Consider the following 21,167-nt stretch of genomic DNA (forward strand, 5'->3'; position numbering starts at 1 on the left):
TATCACGAGATCCACAGTGTCAAGAGTGTGCCAAGAATACCAAATTTCAGGCATTACTTGTCACCAAGAATAACGCAGTGGTCGACGGCCTTCACTTAACGACCGAGAGCAGCGGCGTTTGGGTGGAGTTTTCAGTGCTCACAACAAGCAACACTGCATGATATAATCGACATGGAATGGACTGCGCCCTCTCGTCCAACTGAACCGATAATTCACCACAATTGTTCGCAACTGGTTTGAAGAATATTCTGGACAGTTGGAGCGAATGATCTGGCCGCCCAGTCACCCGACGTGAATCCCATCGAACATTTGTGCGACATAATCGAGAAGTCAGCTCGTGTACAAAATCCTGCACCGCAACGCTTTCGCAAACTATGGGTGGCCATAGATGCATCATGGTTTAGTATTTTTGCAGGGAACTTTCATCGACTTTTTGAGTCCATGACACGTTGAGTTGCTGCACTACGTTGGGCAAAACGAGATTCTCACTATATTAGGAGATAACCCAATCACCTCCTTGTATAAACGTTTGGAACAGCTGTGTCTTCATTCAGCACTTCACAAGATGTAGTGCATGGACGTTCGCTTATCGACTCCACCCTTGCGGCAGGAAACATTCAGTGATGTCGCGTACCCACTCTGACACTTCTATTATGAGGTAAGCCCACACATGTAGGAGCTGTATACCGATTAACCTTGGAAGAAGACACGTTGCGCGAGGCACTGTAAACAAACCAAAAGTCGGCATTGGGCAAAAATTGACGGAGGCTGCTTCTTTTCTAGACTGATTGCCGGTCAGAGATGTGGCAAGTGGAGCTTTCATTGTCTTCGGCTATTCGGTAACTGACCACAAACGTTCTACAGCAGCCAGCACCATTCGATTGTGGACTAGATTTGAGGGATTATGACACGCAGTACGACTTTATCACACTATACATACAGATTTTTTTTGTAAACAACTATTTCTCCGCACAAACTTCCCTACAACACCTATACTAGCTTTCCAAACTGTTTCTGACTACTCTGTATACAAGATTATTCGTAAGTGGCCCTGGGGTTTCAGAAGACTGCTGCACAAAAACTACAAGACACACAGAAAATAGACACACATCAGTGGATAGAGTATCTCTCCACGTTTCTGACTTACAGTACAATATGGGCAGTGTTAGTGATGCTGCAAAAGGCAAATATGGGCGGAAGAGCGCGCGAATGCAACTCATTCAAGTCGTTACTGCTGCTACGACAGCAACCAGCTTTTGAAATCTGTGCATTTGGTTGCGTATGTGCAGGTGCAAATTAATTCCAGTTTCTATCGAGATATCGATATTGTCGTTCGAATTTAGTTATGAGTGTGTTGTAGTGTGGTCTTTGGCTCAACAGATATTAGTACTTTCATCTCGGTATTGAGAAATGAAGATGGCTGGAGCACGCTTGACATTCGAGCAACGAAAATGTATTGTGAAGAGGTTTTTCAAGTTTGATAACGCCGCTGAAGTGCAACGTCAGTGGAGGCGGGAGTTTGAAACAGAACCAACCGCCAATCCGCCTGACAATTAAACGCATCATTGACAAGTTTGAATTGCATGGAACGATTTGTGATATTTACAAAGGAAGATCAGGAAGACAGCGTACAGCTAGAAGTCCTGCTTCGTCGGCTCTCGTGTTGGAAACGTTTGTTAATTCTCCACAGAAGTCTGCTACGCAATGTGCACGTGAAGTGTGGATTAGCAGTACAAGTGTAAGAAGAATTCTGAAAGCTGCAAAGTGGAAAGTTTACATTCCAAGATTACTGCATGCGATTTGTTATGGCGATCCTGATCGCCGAATGCAATTTTGTGAATGGTATCAGCAAATGGTAACTGACGACGAACGATTTGTGACGAAGGTAGTGTGGAGTGACTAGACACAATTTAAACTTAATGGAACCGTGAATTGGCATAACTGTGTGTACTGGGCAGCGGAAAATCCGCATGTTTATGTGCATAAAGCGGTAAATCTACCAGGAGTTCATGTATGGTGTGCACTATCATCTAGGGGCTTAGTAGGACCCTTTTTCCTTGATGATACTGCCACTGGAGAAATGTACCTGGAAATATTAGGCACATCAATTTTGCCAGGTATAAGTGCGGTTTATGGAGCTGATGAACAGGTGTTCTACCAACAAAACGGGGGGCCACCACACTACCATCTAGCTGTATGATCTTTCCTGGATGACAATTTTCTGGGGCACTGGACTGGACGAAGGGGGGGTCATTGACTTCCCTCCACGGTCGCCAGATCTAACACCTACGCACTTTTACTTGTGGGGAACTGTGAAAGATAACGTCTGTCGACATAAGCCACGCACGCTGGAGGAACTTCGCCAGGTGATTATAGCGACATGTGCAGCGATCTCGACTGTAAAAGTGACTGACGTAGTTGCGGCGACCACTCGTCGTTCTGTTTACGTGTACAGCCGTCAACGGTAAGCATTTTGGTTCAATGGTTCAAATGGCTCTGAGCACTATGGGACTTAACAGCTGTGGTCATCAGTCCCCTAGAACTACTTAAACCTAACTAAACTAAGGATATCACACACATCCATGCCCGAGGCAGGATTCGAACCTGCGACCGTAGCAGTCGCGCGGTTGAGCATTTTGAACATTTAAAGTAACCACGTGCTAAACTGAAGGTTGTACAACATGTGTGATTAATTATTAAATGTAAAATGAACACATCAGTAATACTTTTCGTACCTTAAAGTGTGTATACATTTTTCTGGCGGACTCTGCGCAATACGGAACGAATGATATGTCTACATGTTCTTCCGTGACACGAAGGAACATCTACGATGGAAATCAGGGTCACATTGACGGTCGCGTACTTTCATAGTTCTTCGTGAGTTATTATGTAGCAAGCATCTACCGGGAATGTTTCGGGCGTATGTAAGAGGTGCTGTTACTGCTCTACTATGATTAAGATGGTGTAAGAAAATCCACAGGAGGGGATGAGTAATATTTTTCTTGTAAGAACACTTCTGGAGTGGGAGAAAGAGATGTATTGCGTACCACACGGAGATGTGATCCTCCTGGTCTGCTTGTGGCGTACAGAGTGCAGCCCCTGGTGCGTTCCAGGCGGAAGTCCTTGAGATCATTGCGGTTCCGGGCCGGCAGAGGAGGACCACCTTCAACTTCGCTCTCGAAGTCTGACAGTCGAAACACGTGGATCTTGCATTCACGACCTGCAAATGAAAGGAATTATGGTGATATTTATTGTAGATGGCTCTGTTACTGAAAAAGTACTGTTTATTTTTCTCGTGCTGTAAAGAGGATAATGGATGTGATACGGTTTGGTCCTAAGTCATTCGAGTATGAGGAAAGCAGTACTGTATTGTTTGGTAAAAATCTTTTTTAGCAAAATATGCTGCTTTTTACAAGTTCTGACATATTCAAGAAAAGGTTTTCAGTGGTCCAGGAAAATATTTGCTTTATTATAATTCCAGTCTCGGATCAAAATGTTTATTTGTTATCAAGTAATTAATTTTGGTCGGTAATGACCATCTTCAGACCGGAGTAGAAACGTGTTTCATTATACATGAAATTTCTGTTACAAACTTCTAGGACTTGCAGAAGGAAGTGAGTACATAATATTTTGAATAGGTACCCATGTCTGGAAACGTACCGTTTCCGTTCTACGACGGTTTCAAATCGAATGTTTAATTCATTCTCTTCTGCTCGCGGAATTAAATTAGGCGTGACATAGTACAATTATTGCGTAACGATTCGAAAGAAAACATAACGAAACATCCATTTATCACTTAAGCTCATTTGTATTATTAACACTTAAACATTACGTTGTGTACGTGCAGTATGCTACGTCCTTTTTTGGTTTGGAATAATGTAAATACGTAACGTTTAAGTGTTAATACAAACAAATGTACTTAAGTAATAAATGGATATTTAGCTATGTTCCCTTTCAAAAATGGTTCAAATGGCTCTGAGCACTATGGGACTCAACTTCTGAGGTCATCAGTCCCCTAGAACTAATAACTGCTTAAACCTAAGTAACCTAAGGACATCACGCACATCCATGCCCGAGGCAGGATTCGAACCGTAGCGGCCGCGCGGTTCCAGACTGTAGCACCTAGAACCGCTCGGCCACTCCGGCCTGCCTATGTTCCCTTTTCAATAATTACTTAATAATTGCTTATGCGTCACGCCTAATCCAATTCCTCAAGCAGAAGTGGACGAGTTAAAAATCTGAAATGAAACCGTCATAGAACGGAAACGGTGTGTTACCGGACACGGGCTGTTATTCAAAATATTATGTACTCACTCCCCTCCACATGTCCTGGAAGTTTGTAATGGGAATTTCCGAACACCCTGTATATATCACGCCATTACATCTGATAAACTCATTAGCCATTTCGGCTTCGTCAGACAAATAAAACTGTGGTATGTAAAGTCCACCATTGAAGCGAACATACTGCATATGAAGCAGCTATCATGTCCTGTGATCACAATACAAGGCCGGAAAAAATGCAACATCCTCAAGAACTGTGTTCAGTGGCATGTCTGTGCACCCTCCGTTTTGACTGTGCAAGCAGTAACTGTGTCGAGTTTAGAGGTGAAAAGTGTTTACAGCATTCATTCTACGGTACAACAATGCCCCACCGGCTAGTGCGTACTCCCGTTGAGCAGCTTCAGTCAGTCATTTAAATCGGGTCACACTGGGGGCCTGCGGGAAACTGGATGGATACATCGAAGGATCGCTCCAGAAGCTGGGCTCACTGCTTCAGTGGTGTTATAATTAGCCTTTCCTCGACACATTTGAGTCTCATATGTATCTACGATAGTGATGGAAGCTGAAGAAATTAACTAAAATTTTTGCCATACTAAGGACTTGAACCAAGGCCGCTTTGCTTTTTTTTATTCTAATTTATTTATTTTATATATATATAATATATATAAAATAAATTAGAATATATATATATATATATGTTGAGATCACATAGTACGCGAAAAATAACTATGTGTAATTACCATCAATAACAAACAAAATATAAAGGGAATGATAGAAATTAAAGAAAACGCCCTCCTAGCAGAACAGACAAAATGGTATCCGTGTCCCGCCAACTTGTGGGTAGACGCGCTCTGAATCCAAAGGCAGTCAAGCATGTTCCAAACACGTCTTCACGAAGATTATTGCATTTGCCGGTACATGGGACTGAGTCCTGGTATTACACACTCTCACTGAAATAGCCTTCTCATATTGGGGCACCCCAGCTGAAGGGGTGGATCGAAGAAGGCACTACCCAAAAAGTTGGCATAGCACTGACGGTATCGCGGATGGTGCATGAGAAACGTAAGGCTATCTTGCAGGAACGTCCAAAAATCAAGAACACTCTCATCACCTTCATGGAACAAATAAGAGATCGAGAGGCCTTTTATCTAGATCACAGCATTGGTCTTCGTACTTGGGAAATGTGTCTCATCTGGGAACAGAAGAGATTTCGGTGTAATGGCATGGGGAGCCGTATGTAGAAGAAAGGCAAGCAACTTCTGAATCAGCTGCCACACCTCTGCAGAAGATCCACACATCAGTCGATGTTCGTCCGTATCAAGCGTGTGACAACGAGGACACAGCGGCGGATCTGTCATTTATATGGCATGTAGACGAAATTGTGTCATGTATTTTCCACTAACGACCAGATACCAGGTCACACGACCCTTCGTGTCGAGGAGTATATGGTGCACATAACGCCAAACCACGTGCCATGCGATCGTAGGATATCGGCTTTTCACAACATTCCGAGTATGATTTCTCATCATTAGGCGGTAAACATTACGTGCCGAAGGGTTTCTGGTACTAGGCAAGTTGCATGGACATAACTGTGTTCGATGGGAAAGGTCCTGACATGTGAGAGAGAGGAAAAAATATGGGCTACTGAAACGGGTGTCACTCGAGAGGGAGGGGCCCGTTCATCAATCAGGCTTCCCGATAATCCGGTTCAGCGGCGGGTCCAAGATTAAACCATCGTACTTACATAAGGGGCAGCTGCTCTCGCTTGGACGTTGACAAGGCCGAGGCCGCCATCTCGAGGAGGAAGTGTCAGCGTGTCGTAGCGGACTTTGAGGATAAGACCCGCGCTTACAAAGTAGCCGAACGCCGCCTGAAGTCTGTGTGCCATTGCCTTTGGCATCGATAAAATCTGTGCTAAATGGGGCAGTCGCGAGACTAGATGAGTATTAACAAAATCCACCCTTTGTAACATGTCCAGTGCTCTCAGGAGGTTGCCACGAACGTTCGTGCGGGTAGCTTGAAGCAGGCGTTTGTAGTTAAATGAGCTCGTGCGCTGTATATTACGCGTGAAGGTGATCCCCAAACATTTGAGTTTGTCCACTAATGGCATGGAGCCACACTCTCTGCTGGAAGGCCTCTACCGACGGACATAGCTCTAGATTTCGTCAGGTTCACACGGCTGCCCGCAGCAGTCCCGTACTGGTTGATCCATGCCAGTGCCTCTCGCACTTCATCCTCAGATAGAACCAAGAACACCACGTCATCTGCATAGGCGCGGCATATGAGAGCATTCCCCCTTATTGTTACCCCTGTGAGTCGGCTCCTCAAACCGTGTAACAGTGGCCCAAGGGCGATAGCGAAAAGCAGCATCGACAGCGGATATCCTTGACGGACCGACCGCATGACATTAATAGGGCCTGCCACACGGCCATTGACCAGTACTCGCGACGTGGCATCGCGGAGGAGCCGCAAGACGATGTGTCTAAACCTGTGTGGAAAGGCCATCCGTCGGCGTACGTTTTCTAGAAAGTCATGACTCACTCTATCAAAGGCGTGGTCGAAGTCCACTGTCACTAAGGCACCGCGACTGCGGCAGGTCGTGGCCAGGACTATGACGTCATGGTAATCGCTGAGTGCCGTCTGGATGTTACTGTCACTTCCAAAGCACGTTTGATCCAGAGAGATGACTTGAGGCGAGCGGCAAGAATCCGGGTAAAAATCTTGAAGTCACAATTTAACCTGGTCAACGGCCGATAATGTCCAACTTCCAGACCTCCCGATGGCTTGTGGACCGGGATAAGCAAGTCTTCTACGAATTTGGGTAGGGGGAGAAGGTTAGGGTTCATCAGTTTTTCATACATCACAGTCCAGCGTCAGCCCATGATGTCATGGAATGTGCGTTAAAACTCTAGCGGGAACCCGTCTGGATCTGGGACTTTGTTCGCCGCACCCTTATGAAGAGTATCGGTGACGCCATCAGCGGTAATTGTCGCAGTGAGAATCTCCGCAGCAGCCTCGTCCAGGGTACCTGTCAAGAAACGGAGGACATCAGTCGTTACCACCATGTTCTGGTCCTCTGCTGCATAGAACAGGTTGTAGTGATCCACAAAGACTTTTTCGATGTTATTCTGGGACGTCAATCGCGACCATCTGGCATGTCGAGGGCGTTGATCAGCTTTCTCCGACACTGCTGCTTCTCTCGGATAATACGATGAATGGACGGGGGCTCTCCTAGCACACAATCGTGACATCTTGCGCGTACTATTGTGCGGTGATGCATAACAGAAATTATCTTCGCCTTAATTGGTTGAATTTCAACCTGTCGTTGAACAGAAGGGACACGGTTTGAGAGTTCCCGGAGAATTGTGAAACAGTATTCCATGGTATGTCGTTGCCACGGCATGTTGTCGCGACCGTATTTCATCATCGAACGACGTAAAGCAGGCTTGGTGCAGTCGATCCACCATAGGAGTGTTGAAGGATACACTGGATGGCGTCTCACACAGTTGTTCCACGTCGTTTCTACGACCTGCCTGCATTCCGGATCCTTGAGATGGGCGACATTCAGCTTCCACAGGCCTCGACCGCGCCACACCTTAACTCTGGAGTGAAACAGTGCAAATGTAGACGATATGGTCGGAAAAGGCGGTAGGCCATAGTTCAGCGTCAAGCGTTGCAGTTACGATTCCTTGGGAAACGTAGACACGGTCAGGACGACTTGCTGAATGGCTTGTGGCGTACGTATACCCACGGCGATCACCATGCACGCGGTCCCAAGTATCGGTGAGGTTCAGTTCATGCACGAGCAGCATGAGTTCCTGATATGTGGTGAAATGGGGATGTTGGTCCTTCTGGGATAACACACAATTGAAGTCGCCGCCAAGAATAATATGGCCGTAGCGGCCTACATACAAAGGAGCGACCTATTCTGAATAGAATTGCGACCGTTTCCGTCGCTTGGCCGTGCCCAAGGGAGCGTAAACATTGATGACTCGGACACCGTGGAAAGTCACAGCAAGCCCCCTAGCCGATGGTAGGTAAATCACGTCGTCTACCTCAATGCCTTCCTTTGAAAGAATAGCTGTCCCACGGCCACCGTCAGCACACGGCGTGAGGTAGGAAACATAGCCATAGATATTAGGAAACGTCGTCAGGCGAACTTCCTGCAAAAGGGCAACATCGAGATCCGACGCCCTCAACATTGTACGGAGCAGTTGTAGTTTGACGGGGGTGTCAATGGTGTTTACATTGATGGAGCCAATCCTGTAAGCTTGTCGTGGAATTGGGACTACTGGGACGAAGAGCAGCAGTGAACAGGAATGTTGTCCCAGTAGGCTGCACACCCCCATCCTGTAACCCTGTCGATTAGCAGTCGTGCGTTGGAGCAGCAGCATTCGCTGTTGTCTCAACGGTAGGTGTTTCGTCGTCGACATCGTCAGACCACGCAAAGGTGCGTGGATGGTGTGCGCTCAGTGGAGTACCTGTGGAGTCCGAAGGCGGAGTCACGTCGACGGTGGAAGAGTTGTGCTGGTTCAGTTGCTGTTCAACGTCCATAGGTACAGCGTCTAGTACGTGCAAAGATGGTTGTACCTCCGACGGGGTGCAGACTGGTACTTCCACCACGGAATCGTCCATCGGAGAACACCTTGATAGTTGTGATCGTCATCGTCTTGAGACTGCGTCCTGCAGGTGTCAGACTGGGTGATCCACCGTTTCCGACGTCTCTTCGGCGACCGTTGCTTGCGCACGTGATCTTCAGTGTACGAAGACGCCTGGGGATCCGGATGGTCAGGCACAAAAGTATCGGTGGGCGCAACCGTGGAGTCAAGGGCCATCCCCTGTCCTTGAGATTGCTCAGCACTGCAAATGTCGGGAGGAGGAGGCAAGGGCGTCGGTCCGTCCGCAACAGTCTGAGGCATTACCGGAGACGACGATGTGGCAGTAGTAGGAGCCAGTGGTGATCGCGGTCGGGGGTCGTTATGGAGAACTTCGACAAACGTCAGCGGTAGCGTCGTCGGAGCGGTCGTGGCCGGCAGGTCCCCAGACGGTGACTGTGTGATTCTGCGTTGCAGACAGCTGGAACGGAGGTGTTCTTCTTTGCCACATCCCGAGCATGTCTTCGGCTGGCCATCATAAATAATAATTGCACGGCAGCCACCAATATATAAGTAGGACGGCACATGTTTGGTTAGCTGTATGGGGATCTGTCGTACTTCATTGAGAACTGGGTATGCAGTGAACTGAACCCACTTTTCAGCTGTATTACTATCACCTTTCCATATGGGTGGAATGCAGATACCACGTTTCTACGACCTGCCTGCATTCCGGATCCTTGAGATGAGCGACATTCAGCTTCCACAGGCCTCGACCGCGCCACACCTTAACTCTGGAGTGAAACAGTGCAAATGTAGACGATATGGTCGGAAAAGGCGGTAGGCCATAGCCCACCGTCAAGCGTGGCAGTTACGATTCCTTGGGAAACGTAGACACGGTCAGGAGACTTGTTGAATGGCTTGTGGCGTACGTATACCCGCGCCGATCACCATGCACGCGGTCCCAAGTATCGGTTAGGTTCAGTTCATGCACGAGCAGCCACGACCTCTGAAGGCACCTCGAAAGGGAGTTCAAATAAACGTATCGATCCCACATGTTCCACAGTTAACGTCACCGATGTGTCCATCAGAGTGAAGGAACTTAAGACCACTTCGAGTTGCACTTAGAATTTTTTCACATATGTCTTCGTTAACCAATTTCACATATACCACACTGCTCACTGTAGACAGATGGATACCAACAAGATCGTCGCAATCAATCTTGACTTCATCTCTGATAAACTGTTCGATTTCCAGTGCTTTTGGTCGGGCATACTCAGGTGCAAAGCTAATCTTCAGTGTCGATTTTCTGTGGGCATAAGACATTCTCTGTCGAAGGAAATATAGCGCGCTAAGACGGCAGAATCACGTAAACAACTCCGCGAGCGAGCTGCGCGGCGAAGACGTAAACAAGACGTCCGTGCCGCTAGCGTGCCGAAAGGCGAATAACTGCTTAGTAGGCAGGAATGCTAGCCATTACACCACCACACCACTTCGGTTAACGCAGCAATGTTAGCCACAGTGCTGCAGTGGTGTAATGGTTAACATTCCTTCTTAGTAAGCAAGGAGATCTGGGTTCAAATCCGCCGGCACGGTAGTTCAGCGTGTTTGGCCAGAGGCCTGTTCGCCCTCTGTAATAAAAAAACTGAGTAACAAAAAAAAAAAAAAAAAATCGCCAGCACGGTAGCTCAGCGTGTTCAGTCATTGACTCTGTAATAAAAAAAAAAATGAGTGAAAAGATCAACAAAGAACTTCAATGGAATGGATATCATGTGACGTCCGCTTCGACCAAAATACATCGAACCCCCCCCCCCACCCACCCACCCAAAAAAAAACCTAGCTGTGGCACAAATTTTAATATATTTGTTCAGCTTCCATAATTTCGATGTGTGTTGCTGTTTTTCAACGGTGGTCTGAGGAACATACCTACACCTGTTGGTCAGGTTCTGCACGTCTGCGTAGTACGGACGTACGTCAAGATCAACGCGATGTGCGAACAACGGTGACTGACCGAACATAGTCCAGGGTTGAAATCCAGTCACATGTTGCACTGCTGTGTCATCAGGCACCATTGGGCGCCGTCTGTTTGCAGCAGGAATAAGATCACATGTGCCTCTGCCCATGCTACCACTGACAACACGACACGGAAAGAGCGTGGAAACTTGGGTGTCGTGAAAGGATTGACTGGAGGGTGGAATGGCTCTATGTTGTCTTCAGTGATGAGAGTACCTTTTGACTGTATACGAGTTACAGACGTACACGTGGGTATGGCGTAGAACTGGTGTGCTGCCTATTCCAGATTGTATTCGCCCACGGTACACAGGTCCAGGTTCTATGATGTGGTGGCCATCAGTGCCAACACGCTGTCAGATTTAGTATTTCTGAAGGCTAAAGTAGTCAGCGCCCGCTGCATTGCACACGCTTTTTCCCTGTGCTACTGCCATTTCTTCCACAGGTTGGAGATGTGATTATTCAGCAGGAAAATACGCGTCAACATACTGCTGCTGCGAAGCAATATGCTCTTCGTGATGTACAACAAGTGCCTTGGCCAGCTAGATCACCAGATCCCTCGCAAACTGAACACGTATGGGACATACTGAAGTGGGAACTTGCTCGTTCTCCTGGGGCTGCACGAACCACTGCCGAATCAAAATGTGCAAGGTGCCTGGGATAATCTACACTACTGGCCATTAAAACTGCTACACCAAGAAGAAATGCAGATGATAAACGGGTATTCATTGGACAAATATATTATACTAGAACAGACATGTGATTACATTTTCACGCAATTTGGGTGCATAGACCCTGAGAAATCAGTATCCAGGACAACCACCTCTGGCCGTAATAACGGCCTTGATACGCCTGGGCATTGAGTCAAACAGAGCTTGGATGGCGTGTACAAGTACAGCTGCTCATGCAGCTTCAACACGATACCACAGTTCATCAAGAGTAGTGACTGGCGCATTGTAACGAGCTAGTTGCTCGGCCACCATTGACCAGACGTTTCCAATTGGTGAGAGTTCTGGAGAATGTGCTGGCCAGGGCAGCATTCGAACATTCTCTATATCCAGAAAGGCCCGTACAGGAGCTGCAACATGTAGTCGTGCATTATCCTGCTGAAATGTAGGGTTTCGCAGGGATCGAATGAAGGGTAGAGCCACGGGTTGTAACACATCTGAAATGTAACGTCCACTGTTCAAAGTGCCGTCAATGCGAACAAGAAGTGACCGAGACGTGTAACCAATGGCACCCCATACCATCACGCCGGGTGATACGCCAGTATGGCGATGACGAATACACGCTTCCAATGTGCTTTCACCGCGATGTCGCCAAACACGGATGCGACCATCTTGATGTTGTAAACAGAAGCTGGATTCATCCGAAAAAATGACGTTTTGCCATTCGTGCACCCAGGTTCGTCGTTGAGTACACCATCGCAGGCGCTCCTGTCTGTGATGCAGCGTCGAGGGTAACCGCAGGCATGGTCTCCGAGCTGATAGTCCATGCTGCTGCAAACGTCGTCGAACTGTTCGTGCAGATGGTTGTTGTCTTGCAAACGTCCCCATGTGTTGACTCAGGGATCGAGACGTGGCTGCACGATCCGTTACAGCCATGCGCATAAGATGCCTGTCATCTCGACTGCTAGTGATACGAGGCCGTTGGGATCCAGCAAGGCGTTCCGTATTACATTCCTGAACCCACTGATTCCATATTCTGCTAACAGTCATTGGATCTCGACCAACGCGAGCAGCAATGTCGCGATACGATAAACCGTAATCGCGATAGGCTACAATCCGACCTTTATCAAAGTCGGAAACGTGATGGTACGCATTTCTCCTCCTTACACGAGGCATCACAACAACGTTTCACCAGGCGACACCGCTCAACTGCTGTTTGTGTATGAGAAATCGGTTGGAAACTTTCCTCATGTCAGTACGTTATAGGTGTCGCCACCGGCGCCAACCTTGTGTGAATGCTCTGAAAAGCTAATCATTTGCATATCACAGCATCTTCTTCCTGTCGGTTAAATTTCGCGTCTGTAACACGTCATTTGCGTGGTGTAACAATTTTAATGGCCAGTAGCGTATCATCGGATGCCATTCAGCTTCTTTATGATCATTTGCATGAGAGAATACACGCCTGCGTTGCTGCCAGAGGGGGTGTAATGTGTATTGGTGCGACTCTTTGGACACACTTTACTGTGACGTGTATTTCATTCGGTCTGAATTTGGTATCATATACTCCTGCAATGATGAATTACCTGTCACCTCACATATCAACAAAATGACCTTGTCCTTGAGGGTGTAACATTTTTTTCTGACAGCGTACAAACAGAATTTTTCTCTAAGATAACATTCAAACTTAAATTTTATAAAATGTGGTGAACCAAAACTACCAACATAAAAGTGACCATACTAAAAATAGAAAATCAGTTGTATAAATTACATCCATAGTTTTTCCCCCCCTCCAGCTCTTCCATATGCCCCATATAAAGAGGAAAAAGCAATATTTTAATTTCAGTCTCTTTTACCACGTGACGACATATTTCGTAACAATTTATGAGATTCAGAGTGTATAATTAAAATTTTTTAAACATCATGACGAAGCTGTTAGTGGCTTAATTATCATATCTGAAGATGGCAATGAAGTGTCAAAATCGCTAATTTGAATTTTCTAGTAATTTTGGAATCCTGACATTATAAATTATTATAGAAAAATTTACAATGTTGCATGTTTCCGTTGGACAGTGTCCAATTCTTAAAAAAATTAAAGCTTGTTCTTAAAATAAACACATCTAATTGATACGAAAATATATATAATATTTCATGAATATTTTTTGCAGATTGAATCTGTTCTTTCTTATTAAACATTTTGTTTTGGTAACTGTGACAAAGTTCTGTCCCTCTCATCTTAGCACTTACAGAGTTAACTCCTAGATATCTCTCATATCCATCTCTTGGTAGTTTACATTCTTCTAAGGAGAAAGATGGCGTCTGCCGTTGGTATTAAAACGTTAGCGAGCGCAAGCTTTTGCCTGTAGAGGAAAAGCGACCGTCAGAAACTAAAATTGTAGAGCCACCACAAGTCGCATATAACTTTTTCTTTATTTTTACATGTTTCTCTCGACCAGCGCGAGCATCTTCAGAAATTACGCAGCCGGGAACCGCAATATCGGGCCGTGTATAGAGCCCCGTTCATACACAAATATATGACGGCGGCGCCATACACAGCCCGGTATTTGTAAAGTGAGGGCCTCGGCTACGAAATTCCTGAAGATGCTCGCGTTGGTTTAGTGAAACATGTCAAAATAAAGAAAAAGTTATATGCGACTTGTGGTGGCTCTACAATTTTAGTTTCTAACGGTCGCTATCACGTGACTTATGGCGGCTCTACAGGTTTAATTAAAACGTTATACCAACAAAAAAGAAACGGCACACTGCGTGATGATAATTATTGCCTGTTACTTTAGAATATTGTGGTTTCAGTGACAAACAGATTACAAAGATTTTTTACGCAGAACTAAAAGAATTTGAAAAAAGTGAAAAAATGCTTATGACTAACGATCCTCAAAAAAGTAATCTTTCTCGATGGATTTTCAATGGAAAGCCGAGCTGAGAAACATAATTACGTTTAGCATTTTTCATGGTATTCTAAGACAAAACAAACCTTTTTCAGCTCTGAGAAGAAGTATGCCATGTGCCTCGATGACGCTAAGCTGTTTCACGGGAACTGTCTTGTCAAATATCAGTCGATGAGATGTGCTTTCTGCAAAAGAAGAATATATTGGCACGTGTATAATTTTGCAGGCAATAATAATTGTTCTAATACATTTGTCACATTACTTACGCGTTACGTTTCTATGTAGTAGACAGAAATTTGATAACATACGATAAATTATTAGTGTGTATTATATATATTCTGTTGTAAACTAAATGACTCCCGCATGTACTGCAGAAAATTTAGTGTTACATTTAATTATTACCTCGAGGAAGTGTTGAAAATATTTGTACACTGAAGCGGCAAAGAAACTGGTATAGGCATGCGTATTCAAATAGAGAGATATGTAAACAGACAGAATACCGCGGTGCGGTTGGCAACGCCTATATGTATAAGACAACAAGTATCTGGAGCAGTTGTTAGCTCGGTTTCTGCCGCTACAATGGCAGTTTATCAAGATTTAAGTGAGTTTTAACGTGGTGTTAGAGTCTACGCACGAGCGATGGACACAGCATCTCCGAAGTAGCGATGAAGTGGGGATTTTTCCCGTACTACCATTTCACGGGTGTACCGCGAATATCAGGAATCCGGTAAAACATCCAATCTCCGACATCGCTACGACCGGAAAAAAACCCTGCAAGAACGGAATCAACGACGACTGAAGAAAATCGTTTCGCCGTGACAGAAGTGCAGCCCTTCCGCAAATTGCTGCAGGTTTCAATGCTGGGCCATCAACAAATATCAAAGTACGAACCATTCAACGAAACATCATCGATATGGGCTTTCGGAGCCGAAGGCCCACTCGTGTACCCTTGATGACTGCACGGCACAAAGCAATTCGTAGCATTGGCTCTTAAGAATAATTCCTTTTAAAAAAATCGAAATATATATTTTATCGCTGAATGCTTTCAGTTATAAAGTGGTATTCTGTAAGTCTTAAGGGTACTTTGAAGACAACTCTGAAGTAAAGAACCAGCACATCTTTGCAAGACCGATTGCTCGTACGTGGGATAGTAATGAAGTTTTGATTATCACATTAAAAAAATTACGTAATTAGTTTTTTTGTTTATTTGCAGGTATACGTCTGCGATCCTTGTACGAATCGAAAATCTGACAGCAAAATAGCGTGGTACACTACTGGAGGAGACAAAGGAAAATAACAACTGTGGCCCACCGGGTCCAGCGGGTGCGAGAACTGCAAGTAACCGCAAAATTCGTTTGGTTGTAAAATGATCACACCAAGCTGCCAAAAGCTTTTGTTTTATTCTTTTGCAGCTAGTTTAGACATAATACTTATCATCTGTCAGAAATTTTAAATGTTTTTCTTCTTGATGTATAACACTTATCTATAATTCAAACTGAATCAGTGATTACTTACCGCTGTGTTAATATTTAGCCCTTGCGTATGGCATGACATCGTCGCGTTTGCGCAGTGCCAAACTTGACGGTCATACCACTTGAAGGGCGACATATTCGCACAGCGATAAGCAGTCATGGAGTACAGCTTAAAGTTGTAGACATGTGGCCTGTGGAAGAAGACAGAGACTGAAATACATCGAGTAAATAACTGAGGACGTATGTTGCAACTGATACTCTGGGATGAAGAGGTTAGCTCAGGTGAATAATTCGTGGCGGGCCGCGTCAAGCCAGGCAGAAGACTGATGACCCCAAAAAAATGTGGCATACCCCGTGAACAACTTTTAAAAATTATCTTCCAGATGATGACTGATAGGTCGAACCAGTTGGAGAATAAGGAAACAAAGACTTTTGTACGCTTGGTGTGGTTATTTTACAACAAAATATCTTCTACACAAGCTGTGCGCCACTATTTTAAGATGATCTTATGAACAAGAAATTAATTACGTAAGAATCTGAATGCAATTTCGGCTTATGCTAGACATCGTTTGATTAGTTTTATTTTACCTAATCATGTTCCAGTTCTTTCTGTAATCTCTTCAGGGAGTTTTTATTTATTTTTATTCTGAAAACTGTTATTACATGTTAACATCTTGTGGAGGTTATATGCGTCTTTGGCTTAAAGTTCCTCACATGTACAAAGTTGCGATAATAAGGTGCCTAATTTTACGTTAGTTTACATATACAGTAAGGAACACATGCCACAGAATATCTCGTACACTTACGCCATGCTGAAAAAATTAGGTCTAGGTTACTAACTTGGAAATGATATAAGCGGGGCGATCAAAAAGTTTCCGTTCGAAGGCCGTACAGTCTAGAATTGGTATGCCAATTAAGAAAAATTTTCTTGAGCATTGAGGCAATCATCCCACCAATGCAACAGGTCGAAGATACCAGTTCGATAAAACACCACGTCCTGCTGCGTGAAGAAATCCTTACCTGCCTACTGCTCATGCTTTTTTGATAGAACACCATTCCTTAACGGTGGATCTTGACAGACATGCTCCTCCCACACACATTCTTCATCCTCCAATGGATGTCTACCGGTGTTTGTCCTTCGGCAGCCAAGAAAGGAGTAACAGCACGTTGGACGTATTTGGTAATAACGTCGCCACAGTTCCGCTATTACCGCACGCATGTCGGAAAGACACAAATGCCACACAAATCCTTGCCTACATGTCGGTGCTTATATACCAGCACCGGGATGGCGCTACGTCGCACAGACGTGCAGCAACACCCTCAAACTGAAACTTTTTGATCGCCACTTACACATTTGTTCATATGTCACTATTCGTCATGCGTGTCTGTAGTTTTACATTTACCACACATACTACAGCTTGTCACCTGCAAGCAACGAAACTTTCCCTGTTTTTCGTTCATTTCAAACTTAAAATCGCTGTTTTCTATTTAGCGCGTTACTTATGTTTTTCCAGATTTCTTTATGCTGTGGTCTTCCTTCCCCTGTTTGTGATATGTGACTTTAACATTATATGTAAACAAACGTAATATTTGACGTCTAATTATTGTTTCTTTGTAACTGTAAATTACTTAAAGCCAAAAATTCATATAACCTCCACAAGAAGTTAATATGTACTAATAATTTTCAGAAAAAAATTAAAACCTATTATAGAGAGCACAGAAAGCGCTGAAACATGTTTGAGTAAAACAAAACTAATCGAACGGCATAATACTGGTTGATTCTTGCAGAGACAATGATAGCAACCAATCACTTTTTATAATGCTATTTATTCACATAAATAGCGCCATTACCAATTTCGAAGCGATAGGTTCATCATCAGACGGCTTGTTCATACAGTTTGTTGTAGTTTACATTAGTTTTCACTTTTGATTCCCACATGTAGTGAAAATTGCTTGGGATGGTGGTCCTGCAACCACAACATGATCTGATAAACTGTCTAATTTAACTGTAATTGTGAATCATAACGATTTAAAACGATATAAATACGTGTACAAAAATCATCATAAGAAGTGGTTGGTTGCTGTTATCTTTTCTGCAAGAATAAACCTGTAGTTTGTACATAGCCATGGTCTCAAAATATCAGTTTTCGACAAAATAGCATTAAGATTACTCCGCCAGGTACTGAGAAACGTTCATGCTTCTAAAAGCTCCAAAAGGAACCTAACGAAGACTAACCTCAACATCAAGTACAGCATAAAATGCATGTCAGTACAGGTAACACCAATCTACCAAAAATCGACGTACCAGGTGGCGCACACACGACGTCCTCCGTTGACGTTAGTTAATCCCGGATACCACAGACGACTAAAGGTTTGCCCAAGCAGAACAGTAAAGAGGACTCCACACCAACAGAGAGGGGATCCTCTGAACGTAAGACTAGCGCTTGAAAACAACCACTTTACAGGCATAGTTAGTCCTATAGCTCGATGCCAGAAAACTTGCTTGCTGCAGGTGGGGTGCCGCGTTCGATTCCTGGGCTCGAGAAAGGTGTCTGTGTAGAAGAACGATTGCCCTGACCAAAACACTATGCTTAAGGGCCAAAGTCTATTAATTGTCTGTTTCAAGGCATATCAAGATATGATAGCTGATTTGTTGATAACACATAATGCACCAGTTCGTGTTTTACAATTAGCAGCATTACATAAATGCTATCATATCACTGCAATAAAGAAAAATGAATATAATGAATGTCATAAATGATGTTCCTTTAAACCTATGTTATAGACTGATAGACCTTTATAATTGCATTATTCGCAATACAAATGTTAAAATGCATGTCCGCCTTGTTGGATGCATTGATGTAAGTGCCTCTCGGTATTAGCATGGACACCTCTTAACATTTCTGCAGATACTGAAGCGCAAGCATGACGTATTTAAACACATCTGGATTTTCCGGTTCCGTTTCGTAAATCATGGATTTGATATAACCCCATAAGAAAAAATCCAAGGATGTTAAATCAGGCGATCTCGATGACCATCGAATGCAACCACCACGACCTATCCACTGTTCGGGGTATACACTGTTGAGATATTCCCTAATCCCTCTACAATAATGGGGTGATGTACCATCGTGCTGAAACCAGTGTCTCACAGCTAACTAAAGTAGGATGTATTCCAAAAGATGCCCAAAGTTCAGCTCATTCTGTAGGAACTGCAAATACAGCCGATCAGTTAGTCTGGGAGCCCAACAAACTGGTCCAATGACGTGTATCCTAGAATGCCGCACCGTACGTTTAACACACCAGTGCGCTTGCATGTGATGTGGTCGTACCCAGTGAGGACTGGCAGGAACCCAATAATGTAGATTGTGTCTATTGATAGTGGTGTCATTGGCGAAATAGTATTCGTCGCCCCACAAAATCTGGCCGATGGAATTCGGATTTAACGCTACTTTATTTACGTCTGCAGAACTATGCCCAATTTTGGAAATCGTTTGCATATAGCTGTCAGTGTAGGTGCAGCTTGAAGGGATGCCATTTTCGTTCCTCCAGAATCCTTTGTACCGGAGACCTCGATATCCTCAGGCACGCTGCAGCTCTTCTTTGTCCTAATTAGGATGAGAAATAGGTATTACTGGGCGAGATTTAATGTCTTTCATAATATTAATACAAAGGGTGTTCAAAAAGTTTCGCACAGTCGTCTCTAATTTTTTTATTTTCTGCAGGAGGAGAATGAAATTTTTTGTGAACGAACTTGGAACATTTACCTATATATTGGTATATAAAAACATTTTCTTTTATTTACAGGTGAGCCATAATGGACCGTGAAGTAGATGTCAGGTTGCGACAACGGTCGGTGATGGAGTTCCTCTTCAAGACCGGCGATGACTCTGCCACATCGATTCACAGGAAGTTGATCCCTGTTTATGGGGAGGACACAGTGGATCGCAGCAGTATCCAGCGGTGGTTGCAGAGGTTTAAAGAAGGTGATTTCTCTCTACAGGACAATCCACGATGCGGTAGTCCATCAACAGTAGTGAGTGTTGTGAATAAGGAGACCATTGATCAAATCACCCAAAATGACAGATGTGTGACGACACGACAGCTTGCTGAAATGACTCGTTTATCATTGGGTAGTGTGGCATCTCTGGTACAGTAACAAGGGTACAGAAAAATCTGTACACGTTGGGTGCCTAGATTATTGACAAGAGAAATGAAAACGACGAGGAAGAATGTGTGCGAGGGTCTCATGAAGACCTTCACTGAAGGGTGGTTCAAAATGGCTCTAAGCACTGTGAGACTTAACATCTGAGGTCATCAGTCCCCGAGACTCAGAATTACTTAAACCTAACTAACCTAATTACATCATACACATTCATGCCCGAGGCAGGATTCGAACCTGCGACCGTAGCCGCAGCGCAGTTCCGGAGTGAAGTGCCTAGAACCGCTCGGCCACAACGGCCGGCTCTGAAGAGTGGAAACAGTGTTTTATCGGGGTCATTACCCAGGATGAAACATGGTTGTTTTTGTCCGAACCTGAGAGCAAAACACAGTCCATGGAGTGGCATCATCCGGGTTCCCCTCGGAAGAAGAAACCAAGACTTTCACAAATAGCAAGCCGAAAGGTGATGGCCTCCTTCTTCTGGGATCAGTGTGGTGTCATTTTCATTGACTTTTTGCAACCTGGCTCCACAATTAACCGGGACCGTTACTGTTTGTCATTGGACAAGCTGCGACGTGCTCAAATGGTTCAAATGGCTCTAAGCACTATGGGACTTAACATCTGAGGTCACCAGTCCCCTAGATTTAGAACTACTTAAACCTAACTAATGTAAGGGCATCACACACATCCACACCCGAGGCAGGATTCGAATCTGCGACCGTAGCACCGCGCGGTTCCGGACTGAAACGCCTAGAACCGCTCTACCACAGCGGCCGGCCTGCGACGTGCCATCAAGGCCCACAGACCACAGCTTCAGGGTCAACTTATCAGACTACATCATGACAGTGCCAAACCCATACAGCCCTTATGACGCAGGAGAAAATCAGGAAAATGGGTTGGAAAATTGTTCCTCTTCCTCCCTATAGTCCAGACTTGTCTCCCTCTGATTTTTACCTCTTTGGTCGTCTGAAGGCCCACCTGCGCGGTAAAACATTTGATTGTGAGAAAGACTTTATTTCCTGTGTCAAGCGAGAGTTTAAAGTCAATCCCCAGAATTTTACCAAAGTGGATTTACATCA

At 44.7% G+C, this 21,167-nt stretch overlaps 1 protein-coding gene across 1 annotated transcript in view; it reads right to left on the bottom strand.

The window, feature by feature from the left end:
• Positions 1-21,167, bottom strand: part of LOC126471314 (GTPase-activating Rap/Ran-GAP domain-like protein 3) — a 346,167-nt gene that overhangs the window by 70,882 nt on the left and 254,118 nt on the right. Inside the window, exons 15-16 of the mRNA XM_050099436.1 lie at positions 14,541-14,639; positions 3,048-3,220 (exon numbers count right to left, since the gene is read on the bottom strand). Of these exons, the coding sequence (XP_049955393.1) occupies positions 3,048-3,220; positions 14,541-14,639 (272 nt within the window). The remainder of the gene's footprint in view (positions 1-3,047; positions 3,221-14,540; positions 14,640-21,167) is intronic.

Source organism: Schistocerca serialis, chromosome 3 (genome assembly GCF_023864345.2).
Source record: "Schistocerca serialis cubense isolate TAMUIC-IGC-003099 chromosome 3, iqSchSeri2.2, whole genome shotgun sequence".
NCBI lineage: Eukaryota > Metazoa > Arthropoda > Insecta > Orthoptera > Acrididae > Schistocerca > Schistocerca serialis.